The sequence below is a fragment of the Ictalurus furcatus genome, chromosome 13, assembly GCF_023375685.1.
Source record: "Ictalurus furcatus strain D&B chromosome 13, Billie_1.0, whole genome shotgun sequence".
NCBI lineage: Eukaryota > Metazoa > Chordata > Actinopteri > Siluriformes > Ictaluridae > Ictalurus > Ictalurus furcatus.
This window is the reverse complement of record NC_071267.1, coordinates 22,358,303-22,379,686: the sequence shown is the minus strand read 5'-3', so window position 1 is coordinate 22,379,686 and position 21,384 is coordinate 22,358,303. Positions and strand designations below refer to the sequence as shown.

Sequence of the window (21,384 nt, the reverse complement as noted above, 5' to 3'; positions counted from 1 at the left end):
CACATTCAGACAGAGAGTGATTAATCTTTCTAGTATGCTTTCTCTCTCTCTCGCTCGCTCACATACACACACTTCTCAATCAATGTGATGATGTTCTCATGCGCTTTGCAATAGAAGAATTTCGTTAATCATGTTGTCTTTACATATATTGTAAGCAGTATTGATGTCTGCTTTTTTTGGTTGGCGATTTGCCAAAGCGTGTCTGTTCTAGATTAGCCTGCTAGTATTTTAAAACCTGTGTGAGTTTTAAATGTAATGTTAGGAAACATAGTGGTAGGCAAGAAAAAGAGATGGGGAAGAGGGATAAAGGAATATAATATTAGTTCACATGATCTTAGTAAGTGTTGAGTGAGCATGTGGATAAATAAATATACAATATAAGGGAGGGAGTTTGGAGTAAAATGTAAGGGAGTTTGGTAAGTACCAGGGTTATGGATAAGTGGGTAGACTTATATACTATAGTATACATGCAGTATATCTGTTACTACAAGTGTTTATATTGCTCTGATTTGAGTAAGGGAGTGTAGTGTTCAGCATGTATAAGGTATAAAGAGTTTAGTGTTTGGTGTGTAAGGGATGAGGATAAAGAGTATAGTGTTTGGTGTGTAAGGGATGAGGATAAAGAGTATAGTGTTTGGTGTGTACGGGATGAGGATAAGAGTTTAGTGTTTGGTGTGTAATGGATGAGGATAAGAGTTTAGTGTTTGGTGTGTAAGGGATGAGGATAAGAGTATAGTGTTTGGTGTGTAAGGGATGAGGATAAGAGTATAGTGTTTGGTGTGTAAGGGATGAGGATAAAGAGTATAGTGTTTGGTGTGTAAGGGATGAGGATAAAGAGTATAGTGTTTGGTGTGTAAGGGATGAGGATAAGAGTATAGTGTTTGGTGTGTACGGGATGAGGATAAAGAGTATAGTGTTTGGTGTGTAAGGGATGAGGATAAAGAGTATAGTGTTTGGTGTGTAAGGGATGAGGATAAGAGTTTAGTGTTTGGTGTGTAATGGATGAGGATAAGAGTTTAGTGTTTGGTGTGTAATGGATGAGGATAAGAGTTTAGTGTTTGGTGTGTAAGGGATGAGGATAAGAGTATAGTGTTTGGTGTGTAAGGGATGAGGATAAGAATATAGTGTTTGCTGTGTAAGGGATGAGGATATATTATAGTGTTTGGTGTGTAATGGATGAGGATAAGAGTTTAGTGTTTGGTGTGTAAGGGATGAGGATAAGAGTTTAGTGTTTGGTGTGTAAGGGATGAGGATAAGAGTTTAGTGTTTGGTGTGTAAGGGATGAGGATAAGAGTATAGTGTTTGGTGTGTACGGGATGAGGATAAGAGTATAGTGTTTGGTGTGTAAGGGATGAGGATAAGAGTATAGTGTTTGGTGTGTAAGGGATGAGGATATATTATAGTGTTTGGTGTGTACGGGATGAGGATAAGAGTATAGTGTTTGGTGTGTAAGGGATGAGGATAAGAGTATGGTGTTTGGTGTGTACGGGATGAGGATAAGAGTATAGTGGTTGGTGTGTACGGGATGAGGATAATTGCATAGTGTTTGGTGTGTACGGGATGAGGATAAGAGTATAGTGTTTGGTGTGTAAGGGATGAGGATAAGAGTTTAGTGTTTGGTGTGTACGGGATGAGGATAAAGAGTATAGTGGTTGGTGTGTACGGGATGAGGATAATTGCATAGTGTTTGGTGTGTACGGGATGAGGATAAGAGTATAGTGTTTGGTGTGTAAGGGATGAGGATAAGAGTTTAGTGTTTGGTGTGTACGGGATGAGGATAAGAGTATAGTGTTTGGTGTGTAAGGGATGAGGATAAGAGTTTAGTGTTTGGTGTGTACGGGATGAGGATAAAGAGTATAGTGGTTGGTGTGTACGGGATGAGGATAATTGCATAGTGTTTGGTGTGTACGGGATGAGGATAAGAGTATAGTGTTTGGTGTGTAAGGGATGAGGATAAGAGTATAGTGTTTGGTGTATAAGGGATGAGGATAAGAGTTTAGTGTTTGGTGTGTACGGGATGAGGATAAGAGTATAGTGTTTGGTGTGTAAGGGATGAGGATAAGAGTTTAGTGTTTGGTGTGTACGGGATGAGGATAAAGAGTATAGTGGTTGGTGTGTACGGGATGAGGATAATTGCATAGTGTTTGGTGTGTACGGGATGAGGATAAGAGTATAGTGTTTGGTGTGTAAGGGATGAGGATAAGAGTATAGTGTTTGGTGTGTAAGGGATGAGGATAAGAGTATAGTGTTTGGTGTGTAAGGGATGAGGATAAGAGTATAGTGTTTGGTGTGTAAGGGATGAGGATAAAGAGTATAGTGGTTGGTGTGTACGGGATGAGGATAATTGCATAGTGTTTGGTGTGTACGGGATGAGGATAAGAGTATAGTGTTTGGTGTGTAAGGGATGAGGATAAGAGTATAGTGTTTGGTGTGTAAGGGATGCGGCAGTGTAGTGTTTAAGTGAGTATAATGGAGTATGGTGTGTGGTGTATTTATTGGGGGGGGGGGTGATGCGTTGAGTCTATTGATGATGTGTCTAGTGTATTGAATGTGTGCTTGTGTCAGCATAAATACTCCTCCCAGCCCTTCAGATCACCTCTCTGATGAAGAGGAGTTCTGAATCTCGGGTGCCTCCCTGCTTGATTCTTTTTCTCCTCTTTTGTTTCTGCTAATAGCCATCGCGCAGAGCTCGTTTGTGCCTGTCTATCAGATAAAGAGCCAGATAATTACCATCAGTTTGTATTCTGTGGCTCAGGTAGCTAGCTAATGGTATTGGTGATATACAATCTCCCACTTTAGAGCATGTTATCAAAATGAATTCCGAAAGAAATGATACCTAATAGGATAGTAAAGTATCAAACATGTACTGCGATAAAATAAAGCGTAAATGTTCTGTTGCGATGCTCTAATCACTCACTGTACATTGTGTTAACACACAGTATATGAATCTTTGCGTTGTTGATGCACTTGGGTGTTGCTGAACTATCTTTGTGCACAGCAATGAAGTCAGTGAACTGAAGGATGATGATGTTATAAAAAGGGGTGGAGTTAGAATAAATACATTATCAAGAGGTACACTATGGCCAAAATTATCTGGACACCAGTATCAATTATCACAACAATATGTGCGTTTTCAACATCTCTTTCCAGATTCAGGCCCACTTTATTGTTATAATAACCTCCACTCTTCTGGGAAGGCTTTCCACAAGATTTTGTAGCGTGGCTGTGGGGATGTGATCATTCAGCGACGAGAGCATTAGTGAGGTCAGGCACTGATGTCATGTCGAGGAGGTCGGAGTTCATCCTAAATGTGTTCAGTGGGGTTGAAGGCAGGGCTCTATGCAGGTCACTCAAGCTCTTCCACTCCAACCTTGCAAAGCATGTCTGCATGGCGCTCGCTTTGTGCACAGGGGCATTGTCATGCTGGAACAGGTTTGGGCCTCATTCCAGTTCCAGTAAAGGGAAATTGTAATTCTATAGCGTACAAAAACATCCTATACAGTTGTGTGCTTCCAACTCTGAAGCAACAGTTTGGGGCTGAACCACATATTCGTGTTATGGTCAGGTGTCCACAAGCTTTCAACAACAAAGTGAACATTTAGATGTGTTACACCAAAATCCAATTAAATCAACGCTTCTCAATCCCCAAACTGTGGGAGTTTCCAGTGGTAGAGATGAGCAGGCAACAGAAATAACTTGCACTTTTTTTTTTTTAGGTGTTCACTCATGTGTGATCCTCTGGGACATGGCATTTATATCACCTTATCTCTCATCTTTATGTGGGCAGTAAACTTGACGAGTCTGGTATTTAATGTTTTGTTAGACATTGTATCGATTCTGCTCCAGTCACATTGCCATGCCAACTGTCTAAATTACATTCAAGCGCCACACCTAAATGTGTTTGTTCTTTTCACTGTTAACGCTATACCAGTTCATTCTATTTTATTTACTTAACATTTGGTTGAAGTAGACTGGTTAGATTGAAAAAATAAAAAAGGACATTTATGGCTGTGCTTTAAGTCAGGAAAGTACCATTTTGCTAGTGCATTTGCACTAAGAGGTGGGTCTCTGGAGACAGTAAGGTTATACGGTTCCACTCGTATCAGCTGGTGCTTTCATTTCCCACCATGAAAAAATTAGGCTAAATCTGATGGGAAGTAAAGTCCAAACCAGTTTTCTTAAAGTATCTGACAACTCATAACAAACCATCCTCTCTGCTTGACCATTTGACCTGCTTTAAATTTCCATTGTGTCCTCTCATCAGACACTCAGATGTAAACCCAGAGTTAATAGGAGACTCAGTAAATGTTAGTACTGTCTGTTTGGACAGTGTTTATGGCTCTGTGAGATGCTAGCTGGTCATTTATACTGGTTGTTTGTGTGTCACTGTGGATTTGCACTGTAAAACAGAGTTACACGGGCTGCTTCCAGATTAATCCGGTTGCTGAGTCTGAATCCGCATGGAATCTGGTTTGTTTCCTCATTGCACGTAATTAAACAAACCAAAACGTGGAAAAAAAAAAAAAACATTATCTGAGGAGTTTGTAGAGCTGACACACGTGGAAGATTCCTCCATTCATTGCTCAGAGATATGGTACTTAATGGGACTTAATTTTACCAAGTACACATAGCAATCATCACCCAGTCATGGAGAAGATGGAGTATATAATGTATAATGCTGCATATATGAAATTTCCCTCGGAGTACAGGAGTGGTGCTGAGTCTAGTTCTGCTGAAATACACTGTGCATCAGCTCTCTGTGCAGATGGAGAGGGACTCACGTTTCTTTAATCATAGCTCATGGTGTGTGTGTGTGTGTGTATGTGTGTGTGTCTGAGACAGAGAGGAGAACGCTGGAATATCCTCATGTTTGCCTCCGCTCAGCTATGTAGGCCATTCCTAATTATCACTGTAGGATTCACTCACAAACGGAACAAAAGCGGAACAATTCAGGAAGAACCGTCAACAAAAAAATAACAACCATGTCAGTTATAATGCTCAGGGTTTACAGATCTTGCTGTCAGCATCTGAAAGCCTCTTTGCCTTTCTGGAATGTTCTGTCACCTTTTGTATGCAGTGTTATTGCCAGAAATACAGCAGAGACTAGACACAGATGAGCACTGTGGGGGTGTTATGTAAAAGGAAAAGAAAAAAAAAAGTCGATGAAATATTAAGAGCGAGGCAAAGGCTGCATTTCAAAAGTTTAACCTTGCATTTAACAATGGATATGGATCTACCCTAGACTTTAACTTTTATTTTTTATTTTATTTTAGATTTAATTCCTTTTATTTAATTTATCTGGCTGCATCATACCCACTTTGTTTTCCCACCAATACAGTGTTCAATACAAAGTTCTGCCAATCCAGATTCTTTCTATCTGTCGACCTACCTGAACTATCCATCCATCCATCCATCCATTCAATACACATATATACCTTTCTGTAAATCCCACCCATCTATCTGTCTCTGTCTGTCTGTCTGTCCATCTACTAACATAGTGACCTATCCATCCATCCATTCAGTCCACCTATATACCTATTTGTCCATTCCATTTACCTGTCTGCCTATTTGTCTGTCTATGTATCAATCTGTCTGTATGTCTGTCTGCATGTCTGTCTGTCTATCTATTGACCTATCTGACCTAACCATCCATCCATCCTTCTATCCATCCATTAACCCACCCATCCATTCAATGCACCTATATACCCATTTAAGCATTCCCACCCATCTGTCTGTCTACTTATCTACCTAGCAACCTATCCATCTATCCACCAACCCATCCATCCATCCTTCTATTCATCCATTAACCCACCCATTTAATCAATTCACCTGTATACCTATCTGTCCTTCCCACATGCCTGTCTGTCAGTCTGTCTATCTCTCTATCTAATCACACACATACTTATGTCTATCCCACCCACCTATCTGTTAGTATGTATTTCTGTCTGCTTGCCTATCTATCTATTTTTTATATATATATATATATATATATATATATATATATATATATATATATATATATATATATATATATATATATATATGTGTGTGTGTGTGTGTGTGTGTGTGTGTGTGTGTGTGTGTATCATTATGAAAAAATGGTTTCGACTTTGTGTTCAAAAGAGAAAGAGATTGTTCTGAATTTATTGGACATGGTGGTAATGGACAATTACTTGCTCAAGCGTGGGTCCATGTGTCACAGTGGAGACATGCGGTGATAACGTGCCTTTATTCCCACTGTTCATAATACTGTAACCATTATTATTGCAATTCTCTGCTCTGTTTCTGATTTTCATGCTGCTTCATGTGCTGATTGGTCTCTTGTTAATAGCATGTAATATCAACACCTTCCCACTTTAATATTTGGGAAAGAACAGTTTTTCATTATGGGCCCATCGGGCGTAGTCTCCTGCATTAATTAAACTCAAAAGAAGGTATGTTAGCCTCCTGCTCACCTTTTCTTCTCGTTCTCCTTTGCTTTTGTCTTCTTTTACTCTCACATTCTCTTATTAGGCTACGACGTGTATTCCTTCTGGCAGAAAGAAAAATTTTATCCTGTGAAATCTTTATCTGTTATTTACAGCAGAAGTGCGGTAGCGGTTGCCATGGGCATTTTCCTTCCTCCGCTTATTAGTCGCCTCACTGAAATAGTATGTGGAGATAATTGTGAGTGCTGAGAAGTTATAGAAACCTGGTGTTTTCTGCATTTGTTTGTCTCGCATTATTACCACTGCTTTACTGTCCCAGGCAAATTTCAGTCTTCTGTCCACTGAGAAAGCTGTTTAGCAGTGCTGATGAAAACGCAGCATTATTGCTGCTCTGAGACACAAAAATCAAACAATCATTATGTTTGGATGAGTGAGTCCGATGCTCAGGAATACATTTTGCGAGAGGGTGCTGTGGCTTTTTAAGGATTTGTTGTTGCTTGGGTTACAGATTGATGAGCATTGGGCTGGACTGTGTACTTGACAGGGTGGTTTTTGTAGTAGCTGTAGTAAAATCGCTTGTAGCAGCACTTTCCGTGTAAGGCTAAGTTCACACTACACGACTTTCAGTGTCTGCAGATCGCCGTGCTGTTCACACTACACGACTTGCTGTCTTGTAATCGTGAGTCATGGAGTCGTTGTGGTGTTCACACTACATGATTGCTCGGCGACAGGGGGTCACACACGCTACACGATCTGACAACGACTCCGACACCCGACGACTCTATCCGGTGTCCAAACAGCTATGTTTTGTCACGAAAACACACGCGAGAGGTGACACGGATACATGATGTGAAAGTCACGCGTGACACGGGAGCTGTTTATTTGAAGATGGACGTAGGACAGAAACAGGCGGTGTGAGCTGTTTGCTCGATGATTTGCGCTGCAGAAACCCCAAGGAAAATACAAAGAAAGTGGGTGAATGAATGGATTCGCACTCGTGGGTAGCAGGGATTGTGTGTGCTACAGAGAGAGTTGGAGGTGAGTAAAAAGGTTTCGCGCGTTTCCCTTCCTCACGGTGACCTCACCCAATGCCTTGCTCTCTGATTGGCTGTAGCTCGTCACCGCAATCACTGACAGTGACCGCACTTTTCACACCACAGGATGTGGAATTGCCCAACAGCTCCAGATATGTAGTGTGCCAAATATGTGTGGCATCGGTGATGCCTCGGTGTTGTGTCAGCAAGCCTCGGCTATGCACCGTTGAGTAGTTCACACAACAATCGTGTGCCGATTGCTCGCCGAATTGCGTCCGATCAACGGGTTTTTGTCGGCGAGTTTGGCGTCGTACAAACCGGGCTTCAAAAAAGTGTGAATTAGGCTTAAGACGTTCCTCTGCTTCTTAATGAGCTCTCTCTCTCTCTCTCTCTCTCTCTCTCTCTCTCTATATATATATATATATATATATATATATATATATATATATATATATATATATATATATATATATATATATATACCTGTTTCTCCTCCTATCTGTATCTACAGGGCAGTTTTGTGGCGAGTATGACGGCCACACTCCGACAGATGGACGACTATCACTACGCTCACCTGATCAACACCTTCGGCAAGATGAGGACAGATGTGGTGGTGAGTGTTGTTTTCTTTCTGTACCGAGCTCCATTGGATGTTATCGGATGTAGTTTTTGCTGTGCGTCCAACACCGTCGGCTCTAGTTTAATCTCTGATTAAAAGAATTTGCTTAGTGACTGTTCAGCTATTCGTTCGAGCACGTCCGTGCAAGAGAAGGGAATCTGAATCAAACTCTCAAGGACATTTCTCTTCTGCTCAGCTGTGCATTATTTCTCAACCTTGGCGCACCTCCTGTGGATAGCAGCACTGGAATGAAATTGTATAGTAGACCATTTAAAGTAGTTCAAGTTGATTTACTTAACAGCTTCACACTGGTGTGAGAAGGGTAGCTGGTCGAGCTTGTCCTGAATTGTGTTCCGTCATTCAACAATAGCATAGCAAAGTAGCACGGCTACATTTATTATTTTGTTCATTTATTTAAATTGCTTTTTGTTTAAATTACCAATACAGACTACTGCCTCCTTCAATGAATGTGTTTTAAAGTTTATGAACTTTTTAAAGTTTAAAAGTTTATGAACCCTTTAGAATTTTCTATATGTCCTCATAAATATGATGTAAAATATAATCAGATTTTCCCACAAGTCCTAAAAGTAGATTAAGAGATCCCAATTAAACAAATGAGACACACACATTATACAGCATTATACAGCAAATTCTACAGGAAAGTCTCAGGACATCTGTCCGTGATCTGAATCTCAAGAGAAAGTTGGCCATGCAGCAAGACAACGACCCTAAGCACACAAGTCGTTCCACCAAAGAACGGTTAAAGAAGAATAAAGTTGATGTTTTGGAATGGCCACGTCAAAGTCCTGACCTTAATCCAATAGAAATGTTGTGGAAGGACCTGAAGCAAGCAGTTAGTTGAGGAAACCCACCAACATCCCAGAGTTGGAGCTGTTCTGTACTGAGGAACGGGCTAAAACTCCTCCAAGCCGATGTGCAGGACTGATCAACACTTACCGCAAACGTTTAGTTACAGTTATTGCTGCACAAGGGGGTCACACCAGATACTGAAAGCAAATCATCTTCCTCAATAAATAAATGGCGAAGTATAATATTTTTTTGTTTAATTGGGTTCTCTTTATCTAGTTTTAGGATTTTGTTTTAGGTTATATTTATGCAGATGTGTATAAAATTCTAAAAGGTTCACAAACTTTCAAATACCACGGCGTATATATATTTATATATAAGCATCGAGACACTTTTGTTTTTGTTATTTAATTATTTGTTATTTGTATTTAATCTACTATATCATTGCATATATCCACTTCAAATTTACATACCTAGATAAAGTTCTGACTTCATACTAACAAATATGAACAATAAAGTACGTGTTCATAAGAATAAAAATAGATATGTTCAATTAATATATATAAAAATGTGTGTACGTACACACACACATATATATGCACACACACATACATATGTATGGAGCAAGCACATGTACACATATATTAATGGGGAGCAAGGAAAGTACACAAAAGGGAGGAGAATCTAGCAGTCACCCCAAAAGAGTTGCAGGACGAGCTGAAAGCAGCAAGAACAATGGTTACACAGAGAACGGTAAGCAATGAACGGCACTGCTGTCATCTCCGTTCCATCTCCACAGTCCTCTCCGTTCCATCTCCACAGTCCTCTGTTAAAAAAGAAACATTGATTCACCAAAATTGATTCTAGTATTCTATAGAATCTGAATTTTCCCTCACTGTAGGATATGTAGGATATGGAGTGTGAGCAAAGCTGTGCCCTGGACTGAAGGCAACAGGATGCCATCATCAGTATGCCTTGTTTTGCTCTAGATATTGGTCACAGCTGTAACAAATCTCTTCCTCTAGGAAGCACCTAATATATTGCGTTTGTTTTTATTCTTCCCCTGTAGTTCCTAAGGCAGTAAATAAACGGAGCTGCTTTCTGTACCAGAAAAATAACCATGTCTGAAGTCAAAAGCAAAGAATTTCGAGCGATCCACTGCACGGCAATATCGTGAATTATGTGTCTTTGAGATTATATTATCAATTTAAATCCATAAATCTGCTTGAACATTACAAACTGCACCATGGCAGCCCTGTTTATAGACGGCTGAAAGAGACAGAGATGTGTATAATGCTGGGTGAGCGAGGCCTTCAGCCGTGTTCTGTACCTTGTTTATATGCGGTCTCAAGGATATACAGGATCCTGTACATGAAGGAAACTGTATTTTACTGGGAATATTATAGAGGCTATGAAATGAATTGAGAATATTGAATTGTCCTTCATTAGCAGCTGTTTAATTAGTGCCTAAATGCTGCAGTTATTTATTTGTTTATTCAGTGATGTGACTGTACTCTTCGCCACATGTATTTGTGTTTGTCCTTCAGGTTTGGTCTATAAATGCTCTCAACGAGTTAGACACAGCTGGTCCCTATTGAGTTCAGCACTTCCGGTTGATTTCAAACAACGGAGGTTGAAGGGTTCTACCGAGCGAGTATTAAACTCATTTTGAAATGAGTTTTAAAAAGGGCAATTTCAAATCGATGCACCTGCTGTCCGCTGCCTCGGATTTATATCGTGTGTGTGCATGTGCGCAGCCTTCGGCGCAGGCTGCTATGGAGTAGTGCTTCATCTCACACACTCCCTCCTTTCCCTTACAGGACTTCTTAATGGAAACATTTATCATGTTCAAAGACCTCATCGGGAAGAATGTCTACCCCACTGACTGGGTCATCATGAACATGATGCAGAACAAGTAAGTGCAGCTTGCTTCCAGTGTCCAGCGCCAGGCCTCTGTGTTTTCACATCACTGCTCTTGTGCGAGTTTTTGTTTGCGGGGTCGGGGGTGGGGCAAACACTTTTGATGGAAACAATGCAGCAAGCCCTCGGAGCTACGATTAGTCGGAACTAGTTTCTATATTGTATGGACTCTATGTAAGTAAATGTAAATTTGAGCTTTTCCTGAAGCAAAAGAGGACATAATCAAGCTACAGAACTGCAGAACGGACATATAATGTAAATATCTGGAAGAAATTGAAGCTCATAGGGGCATGACAGATATGAGAATTAAAAAGAAAAACTTATTGTTATTATTATTCCAAGATACCCCCCCATCTATCTCTCTTTCTGTCTCTCTCTCTCTATCTCCTCCCTCCCGTTGCTTAGAAACAGCTCTCAGAAGTGGGCAACTGTTTTGTGTTCCCCTCCATGCTCGCTCTGAATTTATTATTATTTTTTTTTCCCTTCTGGATGCTAATGGCAGGGGCGCTCATGCGGCCTCCGCACCAGTTCTATCAGATGTGCAGTGGCTGCACAAACAATAGCATGAATTATAAATACCTCGCATTTTAATCTCCAGCCTTGCTGATCCCACACGCAGCGTGCTCACACTTTGTTGTCTGTTTTGTTTTGTTTTATTAATGTCTCTCTCTCTCTCTCTCTCTCTTTTGTTGAGCTGCGAGCTTGTCGAGAGCCGGAAGAACACCTCGGAAGAGGTTCTCATATGCTTTCACTGCTGGGTTTTCAACATGCTCGAGCTTCTCGAAGCGATGCATGTGGGTTTTGAGTATACGGTGTGTTGTTTGAGCTTTGTTGGGTCCAGCGGGACATGCTGTTTCTCGTCTACGCTGCTCTGGTTCTATAATTAGGCATGTAATCAGTAGCAGAGTGGGCTGATGTCAGAGGTACCAACATGTTTGGTGTAGCCATGGAGTTTACCATTTTTGACTCGGCGCTAAGGCGTTACAGGCGACACCTGAAAACTGTGCTTTTCTGCTTCCTCGGATGAAGCATTGGTCAGACCAAACATGAATAATTTTCACCCTGCGGAAAAGCCAGTTCACTGAAGGGGAAAGGACACAGGTCGTCAAAGACATTTGTGGTTACTTTCACTTTGCTGACTTTCTCTGAGTCTTCTGAACCAGTAGGAAGCAATAGGGCAATTTTTTTGCCTTTCTGAGCAGGGTTACATGCACTGTTTGGCTTTGTTTAGTCTGCATCACATAGGCCTACTTAATAAGTATGTATATATTTTTTTATTTTTTTATCGAGTTGTTTTGTGTTCCCAGTTCCAGGGTTCCTGCACATCATTAAAAAAGTCTTAAAATTCTGAAGTTTGAGTCTCCTGATTTTACCGCCATTAAAATGTCTTAAACATGTATTTTTCTCTGCCAGGCATTAAAGTTTGATCTGAGGTCTTAAATCTGAAAAATATATCTGTTTAGGCTGAGTCGCATCTCAACTTTATGTAGTCTTGTTTGCGTACGTGACATTTGTGCTCGATTCACGAGTGGGGGGGGGAGTCAAATTTGGTATCACTCCATTTATTCAAAGAGAGTTTGTGTCTGAAGTAAACAAGAATCAGTGCCATAATCACTCTGCAGTTCTCACCTGGTTTACCACTGAAGCTAGGCAGAGTTGAGCCTAGCTTCAGTATGCTTCAGCCTGGCCAGTATCTGGATGGGAGACCTCCTGGGGAAAACTAAGGTTACTGATGGTAGTGGTATTAGTGAGGCCAGCAGGTGGTGCTCTCCCTGTGGTCTGTGTTGGTCCTAATGCCCCAGTATAGGGACAGGGACATTATACTGTAAAAACAGCATCGTTACCCCTGCCCCCACCCCCCCCCCCCCCCAGGTATTTTTATATACTTTAACGGACTGCAGACTGGGCATTTACACTTATGCCATTATGTTACAATCTGTGATAGTTATATGGAGTAAGTTTATACACTAAACTGTTTGTTTATAAACAAACAGTTGAATTAATCCAACCAGTGTGCGTGTTATCATTTATAATTTTCGCATGGAGCAGTTCTCTGGAGCCGTCTTCTTTCTCTCTGCCTGCTGGGATTTTCTTGTTAACAATCTTGGCACTGCTGTGATTTTACATTTATTCAAAGACCCTGAAATCAAAACTGACCTTTTTTTTTTTTTTTTTTAATTTAACTTTCTTAGCTCATGTCCTTGATCAGATTGTGCATGATTCATTACTTAAAAGGCTAATCTCTTTGTCCAAATTAAATTCAGTGTGTGTTTACAGCCTCAGATTTTTTTGAATAGATTACATCGCAGTAAAATTGTGGGTAGGGTAAATGGTATAATAGCTATAATCATTTTAGGTTTCACCTCCCCTTCCTTCGAGGGTTGCTGGAGATGCTCATGAGCACAAACGTTGACCTCGGCATTCGTCACAACCTTCGCTACAAGCTGGACGTACAGGCTCAAATAAATATGGCTTCATATTCACACAGTACTTCTTATCTTTAGTCACACATGCATTAGAGCAACAGTTTCACATGTAAATACGCGCACATACAGTATATGCTACTAAGACTAGTCCGTTAGCTTTTTATAATAAGCCACTTTCACTGCTGATGTTTGCTGGAGCCTTCACCTCTTGTTATTTCTCTCTTGGAGTCAGTTTATTCAAGATCTTCATTGACGTTTTTCCTTAAAACTCTTTCACTACATATTTATTCTGTTTTGTTCTCTGACATTACGTGTATCAAAGAAAATTGCGAGGGTAAAATGATCATTTTAATTCCTTGTAATTCTCTAGGGTTTGTGTGCAATGTTCCCCAAAGGTGAACATGATGTAGTCAAGTAGTATAAGCTCACATGCTTCATTAAGTAAAACTTTTTACCTGGGTAATTCCAGTAAGCTAATCAGTCAAAACAGGAATCCGCAGAGGGTAGTTTTTTTTCCACTCTGGTTTTAAATCCCTTCATAGCAAAGAAACAGCCCTGTTAAAAGTTTTTAAAGATCTGTTACTAGCCTCTGACTCAGTGACACTGACTGGTGATTATGCTGTTCTCATGCTCCTAGATCTTATGGCTGCATTTGACACTGTAGACCATAGCATCGTAATTTCTTGTTTGGAGCACTGTGTTGGCATTAAAAGTGCTGTGCTGGTTGGTTTAGGTCTGATCTGTCTGACAGAAGTTTTTTTCTGTCCACCTCGGCATCTCTCTCGTATGGAGTCCCTCAGGGCTCCGTTCTTGGGCCTATCTTGTTCACCTTATACATGCTTTCCCTAGGGTGAATTTTTAGGAAATCTGGCATCTTGTTTCATTGTTCTGCAGATGATACACAACTCTATCTGCCTTTGAAAAGGAAAGATGCTAACTCCATAGCACCATTGTTCGACTGTCTTGAGGATATTAAAGCCTGGATGGCCTTAAAATTTTTAAAGTTTAATGAAGGGAAAACAGAAATCGTGGTATTTGTACCCGGAGGTGTCCGTGGAGCGCCTTATCTGGATTCGGGTGTCATAAAACCATATGTGAAACCCACCGTAAAAAAAACAAACCTGGGTGTTGTTATGCACAGTGACTTTAAACTGGATAAACAGATTAATTCAGTAATTAAATCTAGTGTTTTTTTTTTTTTCCAGTTGAGGCAATTATCCAAAGTCAAGTCTTTTCTGTCTTTTAACGATTTTGAAAGGGTTATACATGTTTTTTTTTTTTTTTATTTCGACTCGCCTCGACTATTGCAATGGGCTTTATGTAGGTATTAGCCAAGCCTCCCTAACTAAATGCTGCTGCTCGTCTGTTAACAGGAGCATATTACACCGATATTATCCTCCCTTCACTGGCTTCCTGTTCATTTTAGAATTGATTTTAAGATTTTAATTTTAGTATTTAAATGTTTAAATGGACTATCCACAAGATATCTGTCTGAGTATAATACAAGCACATTCTCCATCAAGAGCACTTAGGTCCTCTGAGCATGTACTTTTGGTCGTCCCTCGAGCAAGGCTGAAAAGTAGAGGTGACCGTGCTTTTGCAGTTGCAGCCCCAAAACTTTGGAATAATTTGCCTTTGCATGTTAGGCAGGCACTTTCTGCTTTTAAATCCAGTCTTTACTCGGTATATGAGCAGTTTTTTTATGATTTTGTTCTTATTTTATGTTTTGCTGTATGTGTTTACTGTTTTATTCTGATTATGTTTGTACAGCACTTTGGTAAGCACTTGTTTTTTTTAAAAAAGTGCTCTATAAATTGACTTTGACCTTTGACTTAGCTCATTTTTTTCTCCTGACTGAGCAGTTCAGGGTTAAGGGCCGTGCTCAAGGGCTCAGCAGTGGCAGTTTGACGGTGTTGAGATTTTGAACTCACAATAGTCTTAAGCACTGAGCTCCCACTGCACGCTATACATAAAAGGCTTAATATACACCGTGTCTACTTTCCCATGGTAACAGCAGAATGCAGAAAATCATGCAGATGACAGGTCAAGAGCTTCACGTCCAACATCAAAATGGGGAGAAAGTGTGATCTTTGTGACTCTGACCTTGGTATGGTTGTTGGTGCCAGATGGGCTGGTTTGAAAATTTCTGAATCTGCTGATCTCCTGGGATTTTCACACGCAGCCGTCTCTAGAGGTTACACAGAATGGTGCAGGAAACAATAAACATCTAGTGAGCAGCTGTTTTGTGGATGGAAAATAGGTCAGAGGAGAATGTTCAGACTGGTTCAAGCTGACAGGAAAGCTACGGTATGTTAAATAGCCACTCGTTACAACTGCGGTGAGCGGAACGGCGTCTCAGAATGTACGAATGACCATAGCGCACCTATTCTTTATATTTGCGTACGAGTCCATTTAGAACACGTCATCTCTTCAGTCCGAGTATCGTGTTCATTTTCAGTTACATCTGCATCCTGGAAGGAATTTTCAACTGACTCAGGGGTAGATGGAGACAGAGACACAGAACAACCTGGAGAATGTTTATCCTGGAGCATGTCCCACATGAGGAACGTGAGCCATGACATCCTCTACTTCAATCATGAGGAATAGGTCTGAGACTGCCGCGCTGCTCCTGTGTTCCACCGTCTGTATGCTGTCTCCAGGCATTAATGCTGGATGGCTCTATTTCGGGAGTTTTCATCACCGCTCAGAGATTTCACACGGAGGACTTGGTGTTTTTGGTGGTGATAATGTAATGATGATGCAATAAAAGGTGCATCAGGTGGTCTTTTGCAGTTTGGGATTTGGTCATTTCCAATTAGGCAGTTAACTTCTGATGACTTTTCTTAAAATAAACAAAAACCCCACAACAACAACAAATAAATAAATCTTACACCGGAGGCCACATGTTTAAATGTGTCATTAAGTGAGTGGTGATGGTGATTAGTTTGGGAATTGTTGGGGCATTACTAAACAAGTGTAAAAGCGCATATGAAGCATCTAGGCCACTTTCGGTTCGCCGTGTGAAGAAATACTCTCAGAATAGAGCTGTGATTTCTGACACGGTCATATTAACACCTGGATTTTGTAATTAATCACCCAAGTGGGTTTCTCTGCGAGCAGCACTTTCAGTCCTAGTCAGTGACTTTGCTTTTCAGTCCATCTCAGAGATGCAACTTTTTTTTTTTCCTTTCACTGCTGAAGGAAAACAGATTATGGTGTTCACTTGGTCTTAATCAGTGCCTCAAATGGACTTCTTTCCCTTCCATCTTCTCTAAGTGGATTGATTTGTTGCTGGCAGCCAGGAATATCCACTTCCATGTCCATGTCTATTTTTTGTACTCACTCACACACACTCTCTCTCTCTCTCTCTCTCTCTCTCTCTCTCTCTCTCTCTCTCTCTCTCTCTCTCACCCCCCCCCCCCTCCAGTTTTTATAGCAGTGACTTAAAGATGATAGCTTGTAATGGAAGTTGAAGGGCAGCCATCGAGACGGTCAGTAAATATTTATGCGAAGCTTGAATTTAAAACTCAATTTTCTAAAGTAATATCTACATCTGTGGGATTCTTCCTTTTGGAGATTCTTCATTTTGTTCCCACTGTCGTTGTCTGGCACGAGAAGCTGAAAGTATGTATTTACTGTATTGTTTCTGTATTGGATGGTTGAGTAAAGGTTAGCTGGAACAGCTTTGATGAGCCTCTCTGAAATATCTTTCTCATCCGAAGACCGTTACTGTTAGTGTGATCGTTGTCGTTTTGGCTTGTTAATTCTATTCAATTCAATTACATTTGTATAGCAGTCTTTAAGATTAGACTTCATTACACAAATGCAGATGAGCAAGCCAGATGTGACCGTGGCAAGAAAAACAAAACTCCCTCCCTGAGATGACATACGGAAGAGACGTTGAGAGAAGCCAGACTCAAAAAATAAACTGATTCTGGGAGCATATTGTGAGTCCTGGGATAAGCTGTTATCATATAGCTGCATCTTTGAAAAATGTATTAAGAGAATTTACCAGTGAGTAAAAAAAGTGAGTTTTGACTAAAGAGCTGTTCTGTTTGTTTTCTCAGTACAGAGAGACGTTGATATTCTTGTCAGTGGAAACCGCACATATGCTACAGATGTGATGGATGGAAATTAAGTTGACACATGCTTGAAATCAGTCTGTTATAAAATGGGATTTTAACCAGGGTTAATTCAGTTTGCCCACATGAGGAATACTTAATGTTTATGTAGAACCCTACAGCAGAGGGCTTTCTCTATTAGAGGGGATCCCAAATAGACTTTAGGAAGCTAAGAGCCCTTTAGCTATGGAAAAAAAAAAAAATCTCTCGAGAAACCATTTAATCTTTTATAGCCCAGTGTAATTAGCATATACCTTTGTGCTGTTAGCAGAATATTAGACATGTACTACATTGGTTAATATGTTAGAAGGAGTAATGCAATCCCACTCTCTGAATCTCCATACACTATTGGGCCAAAAGCTTGTGGAGACCTGACCATCACAGCTGTATGTGGGTCTTCCCCAAAATGTTGCCACAAAGTTGGAAGCGCACGATTATCTAGATTGTTTTTATATTAAGATTCCCTTTCATTGGAACTCAGAGGTGACAAAGCGAGAGCCATAAAGACATGGTCATCAGCATCAGTTCTTGACCTCACTAATGCTCCTGTGGCTGAATGAGCACCGATCTAAGACATTGTGGAAAGCCTTTCCAGAAGACTGGAGGCTATTATCACAGCAAAAAGGGGACTAAATCTGGAATGAGATGCTCAACAAGAACATGAGTGTGATTGGTCAAGTGTCCAAACTTTTGCTCATTTAGTGTACATTTAGGTCTATTAATATCCATATCTGCACTTGTATTTGCATTTAATTAGGAAATGGGTCATTGTTTCCTTTTATGAACCTTAGCACTATACAGAAGATACTGGAAAGCAGAGGGAAAAAAAAAAAAAACGTAGCGGTGGAAAAGTTGTTCACGCTGTATTCAGAGTGAATTCCGACTCTGACAGTTCCTCAACCTCAGCTACATCACTCAAGTTCGTAACTGGACTTAAGTCGTGATGTGTGCATGACTTTTTTTTTTTTTTTTTTTTAAATCCCATTTGCACAGTTCTTATTTTTGCTTGTACCACACTGTGATGAACTTCGTTGGTTCTACTTCTCAAATATTAAACAAGCTGTTAGCTTAATTTAAACCACGACGTTGCTTAGCTGGCAGTTATTAAAGATGAATGCTGCAAACGCATGTATTGCAACGCAGTCCTTTTTTGTCCTGTGAGCTTCGTATTTGGCTTTTTTGTTCGTTTTTGTTTTTTTTAACTTGTTCCTCGGGATCACGTAATCCTGATCCATACAGTGCCGCTAGTCTCAACTAGATCCCTTTAAAAGTATGGAAAAAAAAAAAGTATAGTGTGTGTAGCTGTATTTGTTTTGGAAACACTATCTGTTCATTCTGAATAATGTGTTCATATTCTGTTACATCCCTAACATACTTTCTTAATACAGAGCGACTTTAATTTTATTATCTTTCTTGCTACCGTCCATGCTGGATGCTGGAAGACGCCAGATGATGCATCATCTGAATGAACTGGATGATGTGCTCCATTTTTAGACCACTTTAATGCACGCTCGTCTGGCTGTAGCCCAGCAGCGCAGGAGGGATGTATTCTGTTAGCCGGTGACTGCACGCTGGTAGACTGTTACATCACGTGGGGTTTTTGTGCTGCAAGAAGACCAGATCTGTCAGCGCGCCTCTGAGTCACCGTGTCCTGTTCATTTTTTTTAGACCTCAGAATGAAAGCTTGTCTTTCAAGGTGCTAAATTAACTCTGGCTCTCCATACATTTTCATCCGGCCGCTTGTATTCGGTCTGCTTGTTTATTCCTGTTCTCGCCTTCAAAACGCATGTGGCATTTCCATCTATCCATTCACACACTACTGCGCCTATCTTTTTCTCTCATTCTGTCTGTCATCGTCTCTCTGTGTTCTGGTTTGCCCATAATATAGAGTCTCTGTGATCTGGTTGGAGGCTTTGCGCATACGTGTTGGTTTTTTTTTTTTTTTTTTTTTAAATGAGGCTTCGCAGCCCATCCAAACTACTTACAGTAGTTTCAGTTGTGGTTGTGTTTACATGACCATCGTGCGTGTAAATGCCCATGAGGTAAGACGTGTCCGGATGCTGACGTGACTCCGAGGACTAAAGGCAGTGAATGAAAATTGTATTTGTGCATGGGTTTCCTCAATTTCTTTCCCCTCCTCACTGATTTTTCACTTCCTGGTTGGTGTGTCCGAGCATCTCTGAGAAGGCGAGACTCGGGGGAGTTGCGAGGGCCACCCGCATCTCTTTTCCACCGAACCGAGCACGAGTTTCCACAGACGAGAGAAACGAACGGTGACATAACGGGTTACGTCGCTACGTGCTGTTTACGTGACTGTGTAACCAGTTTTATTGTTTACTCCACTGCCGCTTTTGCTGAGCTCCATTTTCTGATCCCTGTAGTCCTTAGCTGTAATAACCCGGGTACGCACTTCTTCCCGAAGCTTGTTTAAGTGTGTACGTAGACCTTTGTGAATTCTTTCCGAATCATGTAACAGCAAGTGACGTTTATGTTCTCACTCCCAGCTGGCCTTATTTTAGAGTCCATTTTGTGTAACCTTCAGTCATGTATTATTAATGCTTCATTTCCTTGGTGATATCGTGCATTCCTTCATAAAGTCTCGTAGAGGGAAGTGATGTTGTGGCCAGGGATTTATTCTCATGTCCTCAGCATTTTCCGCCGATTATGAAACCTTCATATCCATCACATTTCCCAGCTCTTTCCCGCCATTATTGCTCATGGGAGTGACCTTTCTCCAAAGCAAGGCCACGCTTTACAAAAACAGGGTGATTTTCATTTGCACACGTTGACATTTCTCTGTATAACTAGCTGCTAGGTGATGCAGGGTTATTGTACTCCTGAGTGCCAAGAAACCTGCGGTAGGTACCGTGTCCGTGCCTGTACACACTCGGCGCGTTTGTGGCCCATGATACAAGGCTGGCAAAGACCTGTGTGCTTGGCAAGTTTAAAAGTGATGCCCTTTGACACATTTCATGCCTCCAGAGATGCATTATTCTGAATTTTTTGTTTGTTTCTTTTATTTTAATTCTTTCCAAGTGACTTATATGGATACTTTTTGAAAACATAGTTTCCATTGTCAAAAAAAAAAAAAAAATTCCTGTTCACGCAGCGTTTTTGTAAATATCCCTGTCTACTCCAAAACCCAAAAGCAAACCTGATTGCACTGGTTATGGATAGCTCTGCTGATGACCACACTAAAACACTTTGCCACTACTAGCTAACGGATAGCATATGTTTGCAACATATTTAAGAATATACATAATAAGTTTGCATATGCTTTGCATAATCTGCAAAATGTTAATATTTAACATTGAATTTTTACTATTTTGTCTTTTGGGAGACATAAATATCTTGTGTGGGTTCTGAAGGGCAGTACTAAATGGAAAAAAATATATATATATTTTTATATATATAATATTTTAAACAAAATATTAACAATTTACACTGATCATCCTGTTCAAAAGTTTACATCCCCCCGGCTCTTAATGTGTCGTGTTGCCTTCTTGAGCATCAGTGAATGTTTGCACCTTTTGTAATAGTCGTGTACGAGTCCCTCGGTCGTCCTCAGTGTGAAAAGATGGATCTGAATATCATGTAGACGCTGTTGGAAAGGGGTCGAATATGCAGAAGATGCTGGAAAAGCAGAGAATCTGCAGGACCTGGAGGAATTTTCTGAAGAACAGTGGGCAGTTTAACTGCTCAGGACAAACAAGGGGCTCACGAATAACTCTCACAAAACATAAACACAGTCGTTGATCCTCCAGGTAACCACAGATTATTAATAATCCAGCGTGTGTAAACTTTTGAACAATTCAGTTATTATTGTATCTTGTGGATTATATGTAAACATCTGTTATGTGAAATAACTTATTCCGGGTAGAACTAACTAAAAAAACAAAATGAAATTATTATCATACCTCTTATTATTATTATTTTTTTAATTATTAATATTTTGCAGATTCTGCATGTGTGTAAATGTATGACCTCAACTGTATATGATGTTGAATGGATAAAGAGAATAATGTCACT

At 40.4% G+C, this 21,384-nt stretch overlaps 1 protein-coding gene across 2 annotated transcripts in view; it reads left to right on the top strand.

Annotated features, from left to right (window-relative positions):
• dock1 (dedicator of cytokinesis 1) overlaps positions 1-21,384 on the top strand; it is a 293,597-nt gene that overhangs the window by 188,102 nt on the left and 84,111 nt on the right. For both annotated transcript variants that reach the window (XM_053640698.1, XM_053640699.1), the window contains exons 28-29: positions 7,974-8,075; positions 10,709-10,803. In XM_053640698.1, coding sequence (XP_053496673.1) covers positions 7,974-8,075; positions 10,709-10,803 — 197 coding nt within the window. The remainder of the gene's footprint in view (positions 1-7,973; positions 8,076-10,708; positions 10,804-21,384) is intronic.